Here is a 23,068-nt window from a genome sequence, read left to right on the forward strand (position 1 = left end):
TGAGGTGAGGATTCTTCTGTGATCTGCTCGTACTCGGCTGCCTGTCTTATTAATTCCCCGAGGCTGGTGAAGTCTTGCTTTTTGATGTAGTACTTGTAGTTCGCGTTCATGTTTTCGTAGACTCTTTCTTCTTTTTCTTGTTTGGTCATTTTTCCGTACCTTCTCATCAGGGTTTGTATGTCGGTCAGGTAGTTGACGAAAGATTCACGGTGGTGTTGTTTTCGTGCGATGATCATTTCGAGCAGGTTCTTCTCGTATCCCGCCGGGTAGAAAAAGAGTTTGAATTCTTCTAGGAAGTCCTCCCACTTTTTCCAGTTGTCTGAATTGTTTCTGTACCATAACAGCGGTTTACCTCTTAGTACTTTAGGTAGTACCTGTAGTAATCGGTCCTGCGGGACGTCACCTGACGACGTCAGTTCATCCAAACGCTCGATGAACTCGACCGGGTCGCATGCGGTGTCGAACGATATATTCCATTCCCTCACGATGGATGACAGGTTCAGCTGGTTCGCGGTTCTGGTCTGGTCTTCGGATGTCATCTCGAAGGTCTCCTCCTCTTCTTCTCTGATGTGGTCGGACAGCTGCTTTCTCAGTTTGTCTACGGTTAAATTTACGGTCGGTAGCTTCCTCTCCCTACTTTCCCTTATTAATTCCTCTTTACTAAGGTTATAAATCCAAGAAGTTGGCATTTGATGCTGTATATTTACCTACTATAAAACGGGGCCAGTTTGCAATCGGTTACTACAACTTAAATAAAAATGACCAACAAAATTTTATTTGCTCTTTACTTTTGAATTGTAATTTTTGTGAAACGGGGTCGGTCGGTCGGTTGTCGGTCTATTTTTAGAATGATTACGGGTAGATATTTAAGTTGAACGGTTAGTCAGTCGGTTGGTTATTTCTAGTGAATTACGTGTTATTACGGGGGGCTAAATAGTATTAGATATTAATGAGAATGTGTGGATTTTTCGTTGGGCGCCAAATGTAATGTAGCAGCTCGGCAGGAGCTGGTCTGGATCACCGGGGAGCGACCCCTGGGCGAATCGACCTGCCTGGCCTTCCCCGAGAGTAGGGGTTGGGTGCTATATTGTAATGTGATACTTACCCTTATGACTAACGTCCCTAGTGCTTAGGGCTGGTACCTACCTAATAACTCTCAATTAATATGTACCGGGAAGCGGTCTTAGACTAGCTCAGCTTGACGCCGGCCTCTGAAGGAGTGCCTGGTCGCCTGGGGGATCTACAATGACCGTGAAGCGGTCCTAACTACCCTGATCTTGATCCTGAGGCCCCTGGAGGGAAATAACCTCGGTAGGTGTACGGGGTGAGAATTAATAATGCCGATTAATTAGTGTAACACAATTGAGGCGGCACTGGACCCGCTTTATTTACAATCAAGTTAACTTATATATCTAAGGTACTTACAGCTTACGTACTTAATATTAACACACTACACAAATGCACAAATACTTATCACGATTATTGATATTTATATTGGTCGGGCCCTGAAGGGGCCTACGCGGATGTTCCTATCTTAATAAGGGGAAGGATACAGGGTACAGGAGGTCGGGCGAATACCGGTGGTGCGTGTGGACTTGTTCCAGGGTTTGTGGAGTGTATTTGTGTCGACAAGAATGTGGCTGAAGGCCGGTGTGTGTTCGGTGATTGTATAGTTCGGTACTTACACAGATGCTTTAAACTAGGCAACCCAGGCATCCATGTACGTATCCGGGGGACCTCGGTCCGCTAATTAGGCAGCCCACTGTGTCGGGTCTAGTCGGGTATACGGATGCTTTAAACTAGGCACCCCAGGCATCCATATATCCGAGAGACCTCGGTCCGTTGAGCAACCTACCTCGCGGGGAGACCGGTGTTGTGAGATTAGTGTGCGTGAATAGATTACTTGAATAGATATGGGTGCGGGGAGGGATCTCGGGAACGGAATGATCACTCGTCGGAATAGGAGGTGGCGAATGGTGCTCTAGCGGCGGTCCGGCGGCTATTTATAGGCGGGCCGCCCCGCGCCCCTTGTATTCTCCGGAGTCGTCTGTGTGGTGCCCCGCCTCGTCTCGCACACGCCGGGCGCTCTTGTGGCTGCGGTGTGAGGGTAGGTGTGATGGACGGTTGGTTTGTAACGGCTCGTTACAGAGTCATAATTCATGCTGTACCATCGTGATGGGAGGAAAAGAGTATACCGACAACCAGGAGAACATTTTTCACAAGTATGTTTTGAAGAAAAAGTGGCACACGTCGGAGGCAGTTTTCGCGTGCGGGCGGGTAACTCTGCAGAGGGTCGAACAGCGTTAGTTCCGATCGAGAACGGGAACCTAAATACTGTGAGAAACATCAATGAGGTCCTCAATGAACATGCTGGTCCGTTTTTGGCCAATATGGGCGAGAATGCAATGTTCATGCACGATAATACACGGGCGCACACTGCTCAAGTTGTAAATGAGTATCATCATGACGTAGGAATCCACAAAATGGAGTGGCCTGCAAGGAGCCCCGGTTTAAATCTCATTGAGCTTGCTTGGGACGAGCTCGACAGAACTGTGAGAGACCGAGTTCCACCTCCAATTACACTTCGTGGCTTGAAAGACGCGCTCATCAAAGAATGGGAGAACATTCCTCAGCATATGCTGAGGAATCTGGTATTCAGCATGCCCAATCGCGTAGAAGCTGTATTGAGAGCACGTGGAGGAAACACCAAGTACTGAGTTATCAAAATACCACGTTTACACCTAATAAACGCATAATTAGAGATTTTGTTTTATTTGTCAAATGCCCCATTTTTGAGAAACATTGAATTTAAATTTTTATTACAATATTTAAGTTAATACATGGGAATATTCTGATGCGCAATTAAATATTCTTCAATATTGCAGAAGGCGTCATTAAGCTAGCATTTTCCGTTTAGGAGTAATTTGATGTTATATATCAGTGGAACTATTTCATTGCCCGGCAGTGTATATCGGTGTGTGGTCAAAACAAACAATGATAATGATTTGATGATAGTTAATATGAGATTTTACTACGGCATATTGTGTAGGCAGACAATATGCATTATAAACTAATCAAGCATTAGCTTTCGCCTGACGTTTAAGATTACATTCGTGAAATGCATTCTAGTTAATATCAACCTATTAATTCGCAGAACAATGAGCCGTTCTATTAATCATTATTATCTACCAATCTACATTGTCGCTAGTCCGGGGAGACTAGAGGCTCTGTGTGGGTGAATGTATGTGTGTATGTGTATGTGTGTATGTGTGTGTGGCTAAGTGATGTGGGAATTGTGTAGAGTAGAGTCTCATTAGCGGTCAGCAATAATTTGAGAGTTGGCCGAGCTTGATTGTTGCTCATTAACTATCTAAACCAGTGAAAGGGAACTAGCGAGACAACTCACCGGAAATAACTCCGAATTGATAATATAACTTCACAGTGATATGTGCGAAAATAGATTACAACTTGCGCAAAAAGTAATAAAACTCAGCGATGAAAGCTGATCACACGTTTGCGGCACATATTGCTTCCGTCAAACACTTCTATTATAACATCTCAAGCGTTAATAAAACGGAAATCGATTGGCTTCCATTTGCGATAACTCGGCAACAGGATCCGCAAATAGGCGACTGGCGGAGGGCGCGGCGGCGGCGGCGGCGGCGAGTCGAGGCGACACGCGGAGTCGCGGCAATCAAACGGTCCCTTTAATGCACTGCACAGATACTTCCAGATAGCCACTGTTTTTAATACTTTAATAAATACGTACAATTAGTCAATTATCTAAATATAAGTGGGTTATCGGATATCGGTTTCGGATCCCGTATGATTTGTATTTTAGTTAGCAAATCGAAATAGCTATAGGTGAGGTCTTTAGTACAGACTTACCCATTTTGAGAAGTAGGCCGCGTTTTGCCATGTTTTCATTTGCCAAAATAATAACTAGAACTAACAAACTTTGAATTAGTAGATAGGTGAGGTCATAGAAAATAAACACCATAATAATGAACCACCTAACTTAATTGAAATGCTAAGCGGTGACTTTCCCTTAAATGCAATTTCAAACAAACGGAGTGTTCAGTTATTATTGCAACTCATACCTCCGCAGCTAAAGCGACAACTTTGATCTTTCCACTTTCTTCAATTCCAATTCTAGCACTAACGACTTAAAGTTCACTCTCAAATGCCAACGCACCATAGGCTGGTTTATGTCAGAGCGATTTTAGAATAGGAAATGTTAAGTCAATTTGCACTCAACATTATTATGCTATAAGGTGTAATTTGCTGTACAAAGTATGCGCCGGTCGTTAGCGAGTGTTCCTGACAGGAGGTATAATTGGTCCGGAATGGGTCTCACGAGCCGACTCGATGCATTTATGTTACCTTTATATTGAGACTGATTGAACTGTATTAAACTGTTTAAAGTCAGTGATGATTACTTTGTAAATGAAATTAATATAAGTAAGTAGGTACTTAAATAGTTTTTTTTTCTTAAATGTAATTAAGTATAAGTTGTCATCTATAATTTTCATTGGATTACTCCTTTTATTATGCTTGTATTACCTACTAGAATTAACTTCTTATTACCAAACTTTTGTGGTCTAGCTTTAGTGTTTGTCTCCGATACGCTAAGAAGAAGTAGTGGTAATACCTAAATATTTGCGTTTGAAATCTTCTAATAAATAGGAAAATTATTTGATGAACAGTAGGAATGTCCGCCCCCCGACACTACTCCGTTATTAGAAAGATAAAGCCGAAGTTAGTTTCTAATTTGAAGACCCTTTTGTCACTCCCTTTATAATCGCACTTCAAACGTAGCCAGCATTTCCTGTTTGATCATGATCATTCAAATGTGTGATCTGATCGTAAGTATAAATATAAAGTAAGTATAATATGTATATGTATACTCGTATTTTGAATTTAATTTAGTAAATTGTAGAAACTCTTGTGCAAAACGTAACAAACATTATTATAAATATTCTATTTTTTCAATAGTTTTCACACAGTTAGTTTATCTTATTTTATTAGTAGCAGGCACAAATCCGTGCTAAGCTAGGTCCTTTTTGACGCTCTGGACAGTAACACCATAACACTATTTACTATTAATTTTGTTTATTTTTATGTTGGTATTTGTGTGACGACCGAATGGCGTAGTGGTTAGTGACCATGACTACTGAGCCGAAAGTCCCGGGTTCGATTCCCGGCTGGGGCAGATATTTGTTTAAACACAGATATTTGTTCCCGGGTCTTGGATGTGCCCGTAAAATGGCAATAGGCTCGCCCCCTATTACATTGGGACTAACATAACACTCTGGCGAAAAGTGGGTGCAGCAATGCACCTCTGCCTACCCCGCAAGGGAGTACATTAGTACAAGGCGTGAGTGTGTTTTTTTTTGGTATTTGTGTTATCTTTGAGTTAGATTACTTACTTGATGAGGATTAATTTGTGTTTGTATGTGGCTGTCACTGAGTCAATTATATGCTTTCTTTCTTTCTTTTTTTTTCTAAAAGCATAACATAATTATGGTGCCTATTAGCCATAGCTATATCAAAATATCCTTATAAAAATTAAAACTGTCTTATTTATGCATCATACTTTTCTTTTATCTAAATAAATTCAAACGGACATTGTTTTCACCATAAATAACTCGCACCATGAATGCATCGAGTGTAGGTCAATACAATGGAATCTGTCTGATTTCTATGCGCTGCGACTGCCATGATCAGTCAGCAATGATCCCCTGGGACTGGGAGAGCGAGCAAATCGCTCAAATCACTCATTAGCGACCCTCGAGTGGAGGTGATCTGCCATCCCTGTCTCTCTTCACCTCAGTGTAGCAGAGTGAGCGAGACCGTGATAGATTTAAATTAATTGACTCTCGACCGCTTTGTGAACGACGATGATAGATTGTTACAGATGTTTGCTTCCATTTATTGATTGAAGTTTATTTTAGGCCAAATTGTGAAATTGCTCTGTTGTGGCGAGTAATACCGTAGTAATTACTGTTTAACGAACGTTGTTTCGTACTTACATTAAACAACATTAAAATATCCTAACTGTTTCAAAGTAACTTTAAGTGCCCACTTAAATTGATTTGAGTCGGACAATGCCATCAAACCCCAGTGACAGTCAGCACTTATTGTCAAATCAAACGACGCAAGCACAAAGGCCATCAACTGGGTCCACAGTGTAATTTGTCGGTTATTAACTGTTGGGGCTCGAGCCTGCTCTAGAGACTTTATTGAATTCCAAATTCAACTTCGAGCAAAGCACCCACCTTCCGCTCATATTATACGACCCAGAATAAATAGAACTGTCGTGATTTCCGCGAAGCTTTTAACTAAACGAGTGAAGCAGGCTGTGAGGGCTCAGGCTGGGCTGGTCGCGGCCTAAGCTCTGGCCGTAAACAATCACGTCTCAAAGCTGACAGTTTTATTGGAGACACTTTATAACATCGCTCGCTGCTTATTAAAGGACCAATTTAACCCATTATAAGTGTTCATAAAAGCGTACATCATCCTGTTTTGTTCCCCTCCCTGTCTGACACATGTCGATGTGTATTGGTATCTCGCTCACGGTGAATGCGCTGAATATGGTTTACGAGATTGTAAAGTGAAGGGGAGAATATTTGAGAAATTGATAGGGATTGAGTTGCGCCGAGTCAGCAATCGATAATTGCTCCTTCAGATTACTGTTTCCCCTCTATATTCGGTTTCTTTTTCCCGGTAATAAGGGATCAAGTTAAATACCCCTACTCCCTAACTCCCTACCTGGGAGTTTGATGATTTGGAACTCTGTGTCATTATGTATAACACGTAGGTATCTGTGTAAGAGATGTGTGTTTTGTCTCTCTAATCTCCATTGGTAATATTTATATAAATAGTAGTTTTATATGTGAGTATGTTTTTACTGCTATAAAATAAAATTCAGCATGCATATACCTAATCTCTTATCATTTATCCCACGGAATTCTGACAATTATCAATTTTTGACATGTCAGAGATCACAAACCTTTTTTGGCTGGGTACTTTTTTCAATACGAGTCTGAACATCAGTTGTATCCGGACAATTTTCTATATTATATTTTTAATATTTAGAATGAGGGTCTTTACGTTAGGCGCCAAAGAACCACGAGGACGCTTCTTTCTGGGAGAGAGAAAGTCTGACTCTTGTGTTCTGTCAGATGGGGCTGCTTCCGGGGAAGGGCCAGGTTGTGGCTCCATAAAGTTTATAAAAATCAACAAACGATCGCAACGCGAAAGGTCAACAATAAGAAACAGGCCAAGTGCCAGTTGGACTCGCTTACTGAGGGTTCCGTATAAGTCTACTTACCTGAGATATTTTTCCTTTTAATTTCATCATTATGTACATCTATACGGAATATTACCTTGATATCTTTAACCGTTTCTGAGAAAAAGAGTGGTGACAGACAGACGGACAACATTAAGGGTTCCTTTTCTCCTTTTGAGGTACGGAACCCTAAAAAAGAATTGTTACAATCGGACAAACATACATACCAACAAACATATAAACATACATTTACATTAAAAAAAAAACATATTTGTTTATTAGGCTTAATATGTATATTGTCATATGTGAATATGGTGCCGTTCCAATAATCTTACATACCTACATACCGAACATATTATTATGTACTTACCGAATTGAGAATCTTTTATTTGAAATCGATTAAAAAGGTTTGTTATCCCTGAATTTAGTAGCAAGTGATGCCATGCTAAAGAATAAAATAATGTAATTAAAATTAATTCGATACAATGGTCGTGACTCGATATTTTACTAAATATTATAAATGCGAAAGTTTGTGAGTATGTCGGCTGTCCCATTTTAAAACACAGTAACAGCCATGAGACAAAATGTTCAGGAGAGCCAAAAAACATTTTTGTCCCTTCATTTCAATGCCCTGGTAAAACTATGACAGATATCTGAACAAATGTAAGCTTAAAAGAAGCGGCAGAACCTAGGCTTTACATACAATACTATTTCATTTAAATATAACTAAAATTGTTGCTGTAATGCACAAAAGAAAACACTTACTAGGTTTTATATGGTTTTCTCACCCTAAAACCGCCCTCACTGACCATTTCAAAACCTAGTAAGAGCCATTATTGTGTAATTTAAGACAAGTTAAGTATATTGAAATTGCAATAATTGCGTAATAATTTCATTTTTTATATGTTTGGGATCCTTCACATATTATAAATCCAATTTTGCAGCACTTTTACACGACGGCACTATAAGTAATAGCTGAAATACGGGCATATTTTTATGTTTTTTTTTTGTGTTATGTAAATGAATTAAATAGCCATATTAAGAAGGCTCTAACATGAAAATTATTTATGGCTGCCTTCAATTAGACAATATTTCCTAAATTTCTATCTAAAAATCAGTTTTCTCTTATTTATAACTTGTTTTTTTTTTGGTTTATGCAAAATAGGGCTAGTAGAAAGGTTCTGACGAGAAAGGTCTCTATGGCTTTTATAAAGAAGACAAAATTTACTTATGTTCTACTTTTAATTCAACTCTCTAGGTCTCATTGGTGCAAAGATACAGGTTCTGAAATGTCTGATATTTTGTTCGAAAAAAGTGTTAGTAATAATGTATGCCATTTGTGACTTACTAAAATTAACGGACGAAAATTGTCCTTTGCTGACCATTTCAAAACCTAGTAAGCGCCATTGACCATTTTAAAACCTAGTAAGTCATTTTCACTTACTGTGTTTTAAAATGGTTGGTGGCTCTTACTATGTTTTGAAATGGTTTTCGTGGCATTTTTGATTTCGCAGGGTGGAGTTACTAGGTTTTTAGAAATTTTATTTTCGTTTCTAAGCGGTTTTTTGATATTCTGACAATGCAGTTTTGTGCGGAATCGCCTAAAATAATATATAAATCAAAGACCCGTTTTTTTTAAAGTTGGCGGTTACTGTGTTTTGAAATGGGACAGCCGATGTGTGTATGTATGTATGTGTGTATCTTTGTTACTTCTTCACGTCAAAACGGCTGAACCGATTTTAATGAAATTTGAAATGGAGTTAGCTGACACCCTGGATTAGCATATAGACTACTTTTTATTGCGGAATTTCCACGGGAAACTAATTAAGGTGAAGCGAAGCACGTGGCAACAGCTAGTATTGAAATATTTGTTATTTTTGTATTACCTACTTCACTTGAGCAAGTAAATATTTAGATTTATCTTTTAGTATGAAAACATAAAAATAAATTGCACTGAAATGGATCCAATTTTTTTCCTTTTTTCGGTGAAGAGCTTTTTTAGTGGTATCACTAATGAAATGTCAGAATTCCGCGGAATAAAAAATTAGAGTTTAGTAATGGAATAAAAAGATTTTTTTTTTAAATCAACTCATATTAACCAACTTATATTACAAAATAGTAAATATTTATCGAGTGCGATTAACCGCATCCCATCCCTATCTACAATAGCGCTTAAGTGCTGCGTGATCGGTTCGGACTTTTTATTTGACGATTGTTTATTTGTGTGCGCTGATTTGTCTCCCCCCCCCCACGCCCGCGCCTCCCCCGCGCCTTCCGTCGACCAAATTAAAGCTTATACGGCTTTATTAACGTTCTGCACACTTGATACTGTGAGAACAAGGAGAGTTGGCAGCAGACTACGTAGGCATTCGTATGGGATTTAATATGATACTTTGGTAGCTGAGATTGTGATATTGAATTCTTAAATTCTTAAATGCCGAGGTTATATTTTACTGCTTACCTTATTTTTTTTATTAGGATATTCGTGTTTGTCTTTCGTCTTGTATTTGTTTTACGAAGTAATTTATTAACTTACTTAGGGCGTCTTGCACAACAAAGTTAAATAAAATTAAATAGTTTGTCTCTTGCTCTGACAGTATAATGTCAGAGCAAGAGGTCATAGATTTAATTTTATTTAACTTTGTTGTGCAAGACGCCCTTAGAATATGTTCTTTTAAATATAACTTTAACAATTTCACCTTGTGTACAGTAAGTTAGTAATTTACACAGCAAACCATTTCATAATCTTAAGATTCTACACTTATTTACCTAAAACTCTTATTTTAAAACACTATTAACATTTATAATATGAATAATTTACTACCTTACCTACTCACTCAATAATATCTTTGAATGTCCATTACAAATTGGTGCAATTCAAATCCTTTGACGAAGTCATGGATCACAATGTGGACTGCAGCGAGGCGCAGCGGCGGCTATTAGCGGCCACTGCACAATCTATGATTAATAGCCATCGCTATTCGTATCATCGTAACAATTTGTTGCAAACCGCTGCTCACTATTACCACTCAACTGTTTATTATTTGCTACGTAAGCTCCAAAGTGGGTACAATTAACTTAAACGCTCTCCACGGAGAATACTGCCGATTAATAATTCTCTCGTGTTCAAAGTTTGTGGCAGCAATTATTGACAGGAAGCTAAAAGCTAAGCAATATAAAACAATAGTGAGTGAAATACTTGTGCGGTTCCGAGTAGCGCGATAGGGCACGATTCGCTGCGTGACCACTTGTGTTGTGTTGTAGAACGACTCATGATGTTCGGAGCTGCTTATTAAACGTTACATTATTGACGGCTACTTTAATCTGTTTCATTTCAGCCTCGACACAAATTCTACGGATAGTTAAGTACCCATTAAATAAATCCAGGCAATTACCAGTTTAATCTCATAGAAAACAATAAAGCGTTAACAATCCTCTCCTAAGATAACAATGTTTAAAAAAAACGGATGTTATTCCATCGGCCGCGGTCCTATTAACTTCCCGGTGTAAATTGTGAAATGTCATGCTGCTCGGGACTCAGCCACAAATCACCGGTGGTTTGGAGATATCCTTCGAACAATATTTATAAAAGCTATTTTGACGATGGCTATAAAAGCAAGACCTCATTAATGCAGCAAAAAGTAAGCCAGTATACCTACCTACTTTTCTTTTATTTTGTCCCAATGTTATGATTCTATTTGAAATAATATATTTTTTGGTTGTGTAAGATAAGCAATTATTTTCTATAAGTATTGTATTTTTTTCTATATTTAGCTTACATTTTGCTCCGTATTAATTCCGTATTAATTAATGATAAAACTATTGATTTACAATCACTAATCTTTATAATCAAATGGTCATCTAGCAGCCACTACAAGTGGTCTTCATTTGAAAGCAGTGTTATGGTTTTTTGTTTTTTTTTGTAAATCGTCAGACCCTGTAGCCGCCCTCCCCGCCCCTCAGCCCCCGCCGCCGCGGGCCCCGCGCGATCGCTTCTCCAAATTAAAACATTATCATCGGCTTGTTTTATGCCTTTTGTAGGATCTTTCCTGACCGATCATATTTACGAGTGTGACAATAATAAACATAAGTAATGTTTAGAACTAAATTGTTAATGTATGTGTGAGTCTTCTTGGGTAGGCTCATCGATGAATATTAAATTTTAATGTCAGCAATAAGATACCATCTTAATGTTAGTTCAGCAATATACGATGTTTTTACAGAATATAGTAATTTATTATTTCCATGGAGTAATAATATTTTAAACTTAATATTTTTAGTACTTTATGTTTTTTAAACGCTTAAATTCTTTAAATATCTACTCACATCGGCTTCAATTTCAACAAATTAAATTCACGAAAACAAAATATAGAAGGTCAAAGGCGATGATGATCAGTTAGGACAGCGCCGAGGTTTGTTTTTTGCCGCCGCGGGACGAGTATGGTTTAAATTAATTATGTTTTGTTAATAGCCTCCGCCGACCCATTATTATTGTTCCACTTTTTCCTTCACTAAATATTCACTTAAGCCACGAGAGTTATTTTCTATGTCATTAATTTACGGCTTAATTTGACAAAGTTATGAGTTAATGCTGTCTGTTTTTAACAACTTAAGAAGTATTTATAAATATTTTGTTAAGTTAACAAATCTTACTACCTTGTTTTATCAGTTTGGGAATTCCTTTTGGGATTTTTTAAGAATACTAAAATATTAAAACTGCATTTAATTTAAGTAAATATATGAATGTAAACTGAATTCAGTAGCTGCAGTACTTATACACAAACACATGATTTAAAATATAAAATCTGTTCGCGGTCCATGAAATTAATTACAGTAGATATTAATTTATTTATTTGAGTAATACCTATCACACAGTTTATATACCAATAAATAGGTACTTTATCATGAAGTGATAAAGATCATAATTGTTAGTTGCTTCTGTCCTCAGTTTGGTTTCACATCGCTTAAGGGCAAGTTGTATTATTATTATATCGCTCAGTTGAGTTGAGTTGGTCCAATGTTCTCTATTTAGGGAAATAGTAAATGGATTTCACGTGTTTTGTAAAATGTAATGAAATGTCGTGAGTGGAAATTAAATGAATTTTCAGTCCACGTAAATGTTTTAAAAGTGTCACTGAATTAGACTCATGAAGTAACTACTAATTGTCACGATATTTTAATTAATTATCTACCCTCTACCTTTTATATTTTAGAATAGACATAACAAAATTATCGAAGTATGTAAAATTAAGGAAATGAAATGAAAAGACTATCATCAGATACCTACATACAATACAACCCATGTCCTTTATTCCTACTTTAGACTAACTTTTAACAAAACATTAAACATACCTAATTTTGTTGAAACACATGTCAGTCTAGTTTTATTAGAAAAACGCTTTCTTACTCCACAGAGAGACATTGTCTCCCGCATGGAGTTAATAGCCCGAGCCCCTCTCCAGGGTGGAGGGGGGGGGGGGAGCCTATTAGATAAAAACGTCAGTTTTTGTGTCACGTTCAAATTAAATGCGTTTAGATTGGTACAGTCAACCGCCGCCACCTTTGTAATTAATTAATTACATTTTAAAATAATAATATTTTAAACATAAATTGAGAAACATACAAATATTGATGGTAAGTAGTAGTTTGCAGGACTAATATTTTTTGTCAATTTTAAATTGGTGCTATTACACACTAGGCTAATCCTATGTCGTGGTTAGTTTTTTATTAGACACATAATGGTTAATTAATAAAGTAGGTACATAGGTATGTCACGCTAGGATCTACATACAGTTTCAGAGAAATTACAAACTAATTGCTTCTTTAAGTGGTTATGAAGAGTCACGAATATGAAAGTCTCGGAAGAGAGGTAACTCTATATTGTGTTATTGTGTGAGAGACAGCGCATCTGTGCGACGAGGAAGCTCATCCTGACGTGACGCATCTGCCTGCAACTGGGTACAGTCGGCAAAAAATATTAAGACCCACCCCCATAGCAAACAGTTAGTCCTAATGGCCTTACCACAAAAACTTAGACAGGTATTTAACTGTCAAACGCCCAAAAAAATAGTATTCTAGTCTTCTGTCAAATTTCGTTTTAAACACTTGTTAAACAGTGTTTAAAGTTTTTTGCGGTAGAACAGTAAGACTCTTCATCTTAAATATCTTAATACAATTATAAATCTTTATTTCAAATAACAAACTTTAATAAAAAACAAAACCAAATGACTGTGAGTATGGTTTTTTCTATGACTAGATTAATAAATTAATATTTTATCGATACATACAAGTAAACTCTATCACATATCACCCGATAGTGGAACATAAAATTAACATGTTTACGCTGGGGTGCATATATATCTCTTTTGCTGACTGTACCTTCATAACATAACATAGAGCGGGGGTGTGTTGTGTATGGATAGACTAGCTCTGCACCCAATTAGTGAAAAATGAGTCGAATAATACACTGTTTTGTATTTGGATGATGTTTTTATGAGTACTTACGTTTGCTTGAAATCTACACAAAGACAACATCGATTACGAATTTATGAAGCTTTTTTGACGTTACAAGGAGATAATAGTGATAATGAAGAGTACATAAAACTGTATTAGGTACCTACATCTACATACACTATTAGTGTGCCATAGTTATCCAGATGCTTACGAATTACGATAGTATACGAACAAATACGTAAACCTGAAACAGCTCAATCATTTTAAGAAACTCTATCATATTATCAACAATCACAAACCACCTACAGCAAAAACACCGCCACAGTGAGTGCATCACCTATACTCTGTGCTGCTCCCACTGCCCCGCGTATACTCTGCACCGCGGCCATTCACTAACGACTCCACACTCGATTAATCTGTCATTTCTGAATCACCCTGTAGCTAGAACACACACACACAACGCCACATCACCCGTCGACACTCGAAGCAACTTAACCTCTATAATTAACGCGTTTCAGTAGTATTTTGCATGACGAATGGCCAGTTAGAGGATTATATTGGGAGTTAGGGGAATTGAATCGTCAATTAGTGCGCGTTTTTGGAGCTCGTTTGTGAAACAACATCGCATCGCCCCCCGCGCCCCCCGCGGCCCCCGCGTCCCCCCGTGACCCCCGCGCGCTGACACTTTGATCATTACGATCGGCATGATACGTGATCAATTTATCACAATTATAAATGTGCAAATGGCAGGTGGGGTAAAGACAGCACTGTTGAGCAGGATTTGATTGTCATTTAGGAAATTTCCAGTTGGATGGAGGGATCCAGTTGGATGATGCAAGTGCAGGGTGCATTTGGTCTGAAGTTGACATAGAAACCCCAGTAGGAAGATAGACAGCGAGCAAAAAAAAGTTCTAGTTACATTAGCACCTAAATACTCCTAAGCGGAAAAGGTTATAATATTGAAGTACATTTTGCAGCGCATTCGAATATTACCAACTAAAAACAGTCAGTCGGTGGGTGAAACTTTTTCATTGCTCGCCATTTCATTATTCCCAAATTAGTAATGAAAAATGTAAACTACATTAGCCTTCACACTACATCCAACATGTAGCAGCCATGTAGCCGGCTGAGCCAACACATTAGTGTAACTGCATACATAAATCAATCGGTCGCATCGATCCGACTCTGACATGCAACTGGCCGCGGCTATGGAGAGCTAAATGACTGGAAAAAACAAAGTCTAGGCTAGTCTTCTTAGCGTGCTGGTGACAAATAATAGAGCGGATATTATTATAGGGATGGTCAATGAGGGTGCGCCGGAAATATATGAAAGTACAGTTGATACACAAGTCTGGGAAACTCCTTTCGGAAACCCGATGTCTAGTGTTGCAATGGATCCAGCTACCTACTTATGTTTCTTTTATTGATGAGTTAGGTTTTTAAATATAGGTTAGGTTACGTTTTCACTATGTTTCCATTCCTAAATAAGTACTTAGTAAGAAAGTTTACATTTACAATATACGTGGAACTGTATTTCAACTGAAGTTTTCACAAAGTATGGTGTTTCAATAACAAGTCATCTGTACCCCGTGGGTGGTATTTACCATTCTAATAATAATTCCACTTCTAGTGGTGATAGCTCCATCAAAGCATAGTTAATTATTCAAAACTTTACAAAAACCAACTAATTGTTTTTTTTAATGAATAACTGAATCTCCATCGCCCCACACGCGTCACGTTTCAACTCACTACCTCATTAGCAGCCCCTACGAGATATAACTTTACAGAGGTATTTGTCACTCACTTAAGGTTTTTGCTATAGTTTTTGCCGCGACCCAGCCCGCGCTCACGCACTAAAATTACTTATCACTTCCTTTGTAGCTTCTACCAAACGTTTTGTAGCCACTTTAATTTTTACACTATGATTCGTGTTACCGTGGAGATAGAAGTCACAATCATCTGTATCCGTAGTGTGGAGGGATGTATAATTGTCGAGTCATCGCTAGACAAGCCCTTATATAAATTGGCAGCTAAACGCTTCACTTATTGCCTGTGAAAACTGATTTCGTGTATTCGAAACATTATAACGTATTGATCAATTCAATTATAGATACTGGTATTTAGTCCTTATCTAATCTAGGCAAGCGAGTAGGCAAAATAAGTCGATTTTTTTAAATACATGCTTAAGTTAACAATAAGCCAATAACAAAGTACAGAAACAGTGTAACTAAAGCGTGGAAGCTTTGTCTTCTAATTTATAAAGCTGCCACTAAAAGACCACCACTGCTCTTAAAAAAAGTGTTTAGTTGAAAGTTAATTAGGGTGGAATAGCTTCCCAAAATATCGTTAAGTTCTATTTACACATACACACGTACCTACACATACAGCAACACACACACACACTCCTGACAGTATGTATGACGGACGTGCCTCGGTTCACAGGTAATTGTTCACAAATAGGTTCACAGCTCCGTTTCATGTGAAATCTGATATTTATGATCACTCTGATTACACAATTTATGCCCGAATACGTTGGGATTATGAAAATCTGTGTGTTTAGGTAATTTGAATGGATTATGAATGGATTTTGAACCTAATTAATCGGTTAACGACATCGCCTGCTGTAAGGCGTTAATGTAATGAGAATAAATAATTAACATAACAGTGATTATTAGCAACCTCACATGCCCCAACTACCTTTGACGTGGTAGGGGTGTTTTACACTTTTGATCCACGACTTTATCTTGTTGCATTAGACTTATGGGTAACATAAAAGCTCTCCAAAATTTCAATAGTATTCCCTCCGAATTATCTCCGAAATAGTAGCCCCTCCATGCCGCGGTGGCATGGCGTCTTTATCAACGGAGTCAAACCCGCCGCGCCGATGTGATTAGTGGCACGGGCATTATAAACAAGTAAAACTGCATAGTTAAAGACACCAAGAAACAGTGACTGACATTTTTTATTTGAGTTGCAATTTGGTCCTCGTAATTTACGACGAACTAACAGTGACCCATCTCACTCTGTCAATATCATAAATGTGCAAGAAACATACCCAGAACACCTTTGTAAAAAAAGAAGACTATAATAAAAAGTATGCGCTGCAACTAACCTGCGTCTCGGTGACATTCAGCAGCTTGGCCATATCTGCCCTTTCCCCGCTCGACAGGTACTTCTTCACCTCAAACAGCTTCTCCAGCTCGAAGATCTGTCTGCCGGTGAAGGTGGTCCTTGCCTTCTTGCGCCGCCCGCCCCCCGCGTCCCCGCCCGCCCCCGCCTCGCCCTCCGAGCTGGACACGGAACCCTCGGGGGACGGGGATACTAGGGACTCGGTGGACTTCTTCCGCTTCAGCCGGAGAGCTTCTGTGGAGGGAGAGTGGGGTAGAATATTCTGTGGATGGGGGTGGGGTTTGGTCTGTGGATGACGAAAAGTGGAGTGAAACAATGAGCTTCATAAGTTTTTGTACATTGTCTAACTCACAAACCCTATCGCCTGTTTATTGATTCAAAGATTGACTGTTTATGAGTTGGATAAGGTGCAAAGTGTAGAGCTTACTTTACCTACTTTATGTTCAGAATACAATTAAATAAGTTTAAAATCCCGAATATTACTTCTGATGGATATAAGTTCCAGAGTCAGTTTTTACGAGTTTAACTACAAATCACTACTACTTATTACATATTTCCTCACTTTGATTACCTTCTCTTTTATTTGTATGAATGTGGATAAACCCAGCTCTTTGTTTGTGATTAGCCGCCAGCCCACCTTCACTGCTATTATAATATAGCGCATAATAAAATTGTACTTCCAAAGGAGATCTTTATGTTGATACTTGATGAACAGAAGTCCGTATTGCATCGTTAAAGCCATTATCAGAAGTCTGTCAGATTTCACAAGAGCATTCTCATTATCAGACTTTCACGTAATAACGTAAATAACCAATAAAGCCTCGGCATTAACCGCCGTCGGTATAAACGAGCCAATTAACTAATATCCAGTTAATCATATAAACCGAGGCTCTGAGAACCGACGGTTTATATTACAATTACTCTGCGATTAATTTATCATGACGGCATTGTTTACAGAATATAGCTTGTGATTAGCAAAGCACTACCTACTTGTGAGGCAAATTAATATAATTAAATATGAATGTTGAAATACTTTAAATTATAGTTGGTTAAGATCAGGATAAGTTACCAGAGTACCGTTTGGATCATACATTAGGGATTGTAACTCTGTACTATTAGGAAAGCTTAAGCACGTGAATGGTACCGACAAATTATGATGAACCTTCACAACTACACATATTGTCACTAATAAAATTAAAAAATCATTTTCGTATTTAGGTTATTTACTGTCGCCAGACACCTGTTTCATTACGGACTTCACTGAAAGTTTCAGGGTGCCATTAGTGCAGTTTACGGCTTATTGCAATGGGCACTAACAACTCCCAGGTACCAGGGCATCCGAGCTCTTGAGAGATTCACGAGATCCGCAAACGTTCTCAGTCGGTTGACAAACTAACAACACCCTTACAACGAGGGAATAAGAACGGTGATTACTACAAGTGTGTCTGCGATAGTACCTGCGAAGTGTTATGATATGACTAGTCACAGGAACAGTATTGCTCATTAGGTGGTAATGGATGTAAGTACTAGGACATTAGAAATGTGTAATTAAATTACTGTCTTTTGCAGTTTGATCTGTGGGTATTGCACCTGGACATTCACCAAATCTTGAATATCTGTAGTAGATAAGATAATACAAACGGATGGAACAGTGATAAAGTGAAACTTCTAGGGGCGACGCCCTCCGGCCCCCTGGTCCTATGACCTTAGACAGGTGGCCGGTAGTGGCTGAATGAGGAAGGCCGAGGACAAAGTGTTGTGGCGCTCATTTAGCCTATGTTCAGCAGTGGACAACTACGGACTGATAATAATCTTCATCGACTCGTTAAACTTCCCAAGCTGATCCAAATATATCGACATAGGTACGTAGTCGGATATATTGTTAGCAAATTGTCTCCACTAGTAGTAAATAGATAAGTTTAGTGAGACGCTTCGGCAATGAGTGTGAGTCACGAGCGTGCCACCTGCTACTGTGACAGAGTTGCAACTGCGCACTACACCAACTATTCAAGTGACGGGGACTCAAGCATGGCAATTGGCTTTATTGCAATTAATTGAAATTCATGAGTCAGTATTGAAATCCGAACGCGAAAGAGTAGGGTGGTATAAAGTAGTGTGGGATATGAATTCTGGAACTGATTGAACAGACTCTAGTGTATTTTTTTCGAATAAATAAATATAGGTACCTACACAGTTTTCTTTATTAAATAATAGGTAAGTATACAGAGATATTTATATTGGTCAAGTCGGGAAAGATACCTTATTATTATATTAATATATATTATAAGTAATTTAGACACCTAGGCAATGTAGAAACAGCAGTTGCAAACCACACAATGTGTATTAAATCACTTGTGCGGCCACAAATGTCCCACATACGTCCATATGGGATGTGTCTGGCGAGCGGAGAGGTGATTCTTCGAAAAAGAACTATCCATTGATTTAGAGTCGGCAATAAACTGCAGGCTGATTTGGCGGAAACATCTACATATTGAGATGTATACTGTGAGTTATACACAAGTTACATCCACATTGTAGAGTTTTTGACGGTTGGAAAACAGTGGGGACTTTATGATGGATATGGCCTGTTTCCCGAAAGAAGTTTTCATATTAATTTTTGTAAATTTTCAAATTAACTCATTTTTTTTTTGTTTACATAGATTAGATTATCAAGCACATGGCCGCTACCAACCGTGCAATATCTTCTTCTGCTAAGCCAGTTGGTGACAAATACTAGAGGTCTAGCATTTGCCGCCGTGGTGAAAGGATTATTAAATGACCTGCTTAAATAGAATTATTATTGGCTGACAAACACGATGATGAAGTAGGGTGGGCACTGGGCAGTCCAAGAGAAGTTAAATAGCGCACTTCAAACGACTCGCGAGTTATGACGGCGACACTTATGACAGCTATTAAAGTTTAAATAACTTTCTGAACAGTCGTACTTCACGTCAAATGAACTGTATTTGAGTGGTGCGTTTTATGGCCGGTTAATTATTGTGCGTTTGTCCTATATTGTGAATCTTTCTAGGGGAAACAAACTTACGAAGTAGGTTTCGCGTATTCTAAAGCTATTTAGCCCCATCGGCGGTGTTAGCATGCGGCATCAATAAATATCAAACTTTTCAACTATGTATTGTATGTATGTATGTACAGCCTACATGCAGTAATCACGAACTGTAAAAAATTATCGACAAAACCAAAGTGCTAACCTCGCGGCTAATGAATATCATTTAATAATTATTTCGAATACAAATTAATGAGTTCCGAATGCGTGTTCTAAAATGTTGACTTTATTCCGGCGGACACAATGAGCAAATGTTAATAGTTAATGCCGCATTAGCTTTGTGTGTGTTCGCGCAATAATTGAATTTATTTACAAACGAACGAATTTAATAACCTCCCTCCATCCGCGGGTCGGGTAATGGGCGGCTAATTGTGTTGTTCACAACAATATCCAGCCCGCTCACCCGGTTCATACGAATTAATGTCTGATGCATTCCGGCATTAGCGGCTGAACACTGCGAGCATCGATTCTGGACTCCACAACGGCGTCAGGGGTTGCTACCGACGACGTCAGATCTTTATGATGAGGATGGATTTGCCTTTGACAATAAAAATAATGATAAAACTTGCCGCCGCTATGTGCAGTCGCCCCCCGAGACACACACACACACACACACACACACACACACACACACACACGTGAGCACATCCCGCGGGAACACACAACACTCGACGCTATTTTAAACAACTACAAAGTGGAAGCATTGAGTAATTGGTTTCAGCCACCCGGAGCCGCGCGCTGTGCGCTGAACAAATCGACAGGCGATAACGTGCGCGCGACACCCATTACCATGCGCAAGAGCGCACAGCTCCATACGTCTTTGAACTAAAGGTAATTACGGCCTCTTTATGCCCTCCGACTAATGTGGCGAATGGCTCCAAACGCGACATCTCAGATTTATCGATCACCGACCGAATGTTGCAATTATATGCAGCGCCCAGACGCAACACGGGCTAAATGGAGATCACTGGCTTAATAGAGTTGTCAGAGAGCGCGGCGCTCGGATTCCACCCATAAGTCTAGATCCAGTCGCCCAGAGTCTAAAGCCAGGGCTACATAACAGTCTGTACGACTTAATTAGTGCGCGGGTGACGCGCGGGTGACATCCGAGTGACGTTTATGCGTGTCACCGGCGGCGGCGGCTTTGTGAAACGAGTTCCCCAACTCGACGGTAAAGTGTTTTTTTTTATTAAGACCCCATAAAACTTTCAAATACTTTAATTTTGACAGCGCCGGAAACACAACATTATTAAAACACAATTAAGCATTCAAAACTGGATTCACCGAGTTAAATATGAATGATGGAGAGCGTCTCGCTGAATGGAGGCCGTTCAGGTCAATAAAATCAATAAAGCGTTCCAGAAATATATCGGGTGCTCGTTGCGACAATAATTCCCGTGACATTTGGATTCATAAACACTCGGTGTCGTGTCGTATAGATGTCGTGTCGGGGTCGGCGCGTCGTGTCGTAAATCGTATATTAATACGACGACGATTCTGCCGGCTATTTATAATAATAAATACGAGCGGCAAGACTGCGGTACTCGCGGAGTTGCCGCCACCGACATAGTTCCCTTCATACTCAGAAAGTTTTCCAGTAATGCAACTGATGCCAACAACAAACTATGAAGCTTCATAATTATGTCCTAACTCAATTACCTACAGCCCGCGCGCGCCCTGATCTTTACTAATGACTTTAATTCGCGGCGATGGACGTGGCAACCCTGCCGTAGCGCTGACGTGAAGCGATGGCCATTCATCCGCATTAGCGAGGCCGATACATTTGTATGACATCCATACACAAGGCGGCCATCACGCACTGTCAGCGACACCCGGAGACCAGCGGCCGACACTCGGAGGGCTAATCTTAGTGTCGCGACACTGACGCGGGATGCGCCGTGTCAAATGAGATTATGATTTATTGCATGCATTAGCGATATTATTTCTGATTCGGCTTCGGTGGGTATCTTGTTAAATGTTACTTTGCAATAGCTGCCGTTCGATCGTCTGCCAAAGCTTGTGTGGCTAATCGTTACAGATTTAATAAAACGGTGCCTAACGAAACATTATTCTTAAAGTTATTATGTATTTGACAGCAACTTCGGATCATTATTAGTATCACTTAGGGTTTCGTTCCCGGAAATTTGTCTTTCCCGAACCCGGGAAAAAAATAGCATTCCCGGGAATTCCCGGGTTTGATTTTTAATCGATTCTATGCTATATTTTCATCTTTATTTATCTGTTTCTCCTACCTTAAACAAAAAAAAAATATCGGCAAGCTTGTCGTCTACGATCAGAAAGTCGGTGTTGTTGTAAATTATTGGAAAATCATACGTGTTAATGTTTTTGCCCAGCTGCATTGCAAAGATAAATGACTCATCTACATCACCTTGTTTCACCTCTTCCTGATTCAATATTTTCATCTTTATACTTGGTCCTACCGCCTACCAAACAATTGATCGGCTTTTTACATATGTGACCAAAGAGTATGTATTGTAAAAGCTAACGCTAGTGTGACGGCTGTCATATTTTTTATGTCCCCGTTTTGTGTCCGCGTTTATTTTTTATAAAATTACTATGGCATAGAAAAAACCAAAATAACAAGCAGGTTGAGCGAAAATCGTTAAATGAATTAATTTTTCTAAAACATTACCTCAAGTATAATAAATTTTCTATTTTAATTATATGTCATAATAAAATTTCCAAATTGTTTAATTTACATTTAAGAAAAACAAATGATTTGGCATGTAAAACAAATCATTATAATTTTGGTTGTTAATTTATCTGACTGTTGCTTTTTTCTACCTATACGAGTGATAAAAGTATATTTGATTTAATTGTAAGTTTTTAATAGACTTTTAATACCCGAAAATAGCAAAAACAAGCATTAAAAATAAATTCCCGTTTCCCGGGAATTCCCGGGAAATCTAGAAAAAAATCCCGTTTCCCGGGAACAGAAAAAGGTCGGGAAAAACGAAACCCTAGTATCACTAAATCTAAAAGTAAAGCGAAACCATACGCCGAAACCTCCACATGTCGTTAATTGCCGAAGAGCGCAATAAAACAAAGCGGCTGAAGACAAGACAGAACTAGACGAGCAGTGCGTTCGCTCCATTCACACTAGTTGC

General features: G+C 38.9%; 1 protein-coding gene across 1 annotated transcript in view; it reads right to left on the minus strand.

Annotated features, from left to right (window-relative positions):
• LOC105391467 (hematopoietically-expressed homeobox protein hhex) overlaps positions 1–23,068 on the minus strand; it is a 69,122-nt gene that overhangs the window by 31,952 nt on the left and 14,102 nt on the right. The window contains exon 3 of the mRNA XM_038106652.2: positions 16,857–17,107. Coding sequence (XP_037962580.2) covers positions 16,857–17,107 — 251 coding nt within the window. The remainder of the gene's footprint in view (positions 1–16,856; positions 17,108–23,068) is intronic.

Source organism: Plutella xylostella, chromosome 7, assembly GCF_932276165.1.
Source record: "Plutella xylostella chromosome 7, ilPluXylo3.1, whole genome shotgun sequence".
NCBI lineage: Eukaryota > Metazoa > Arthropoda > Insecta > Lepidoptera > Plutellidae > Plutella > Plutella xylostella.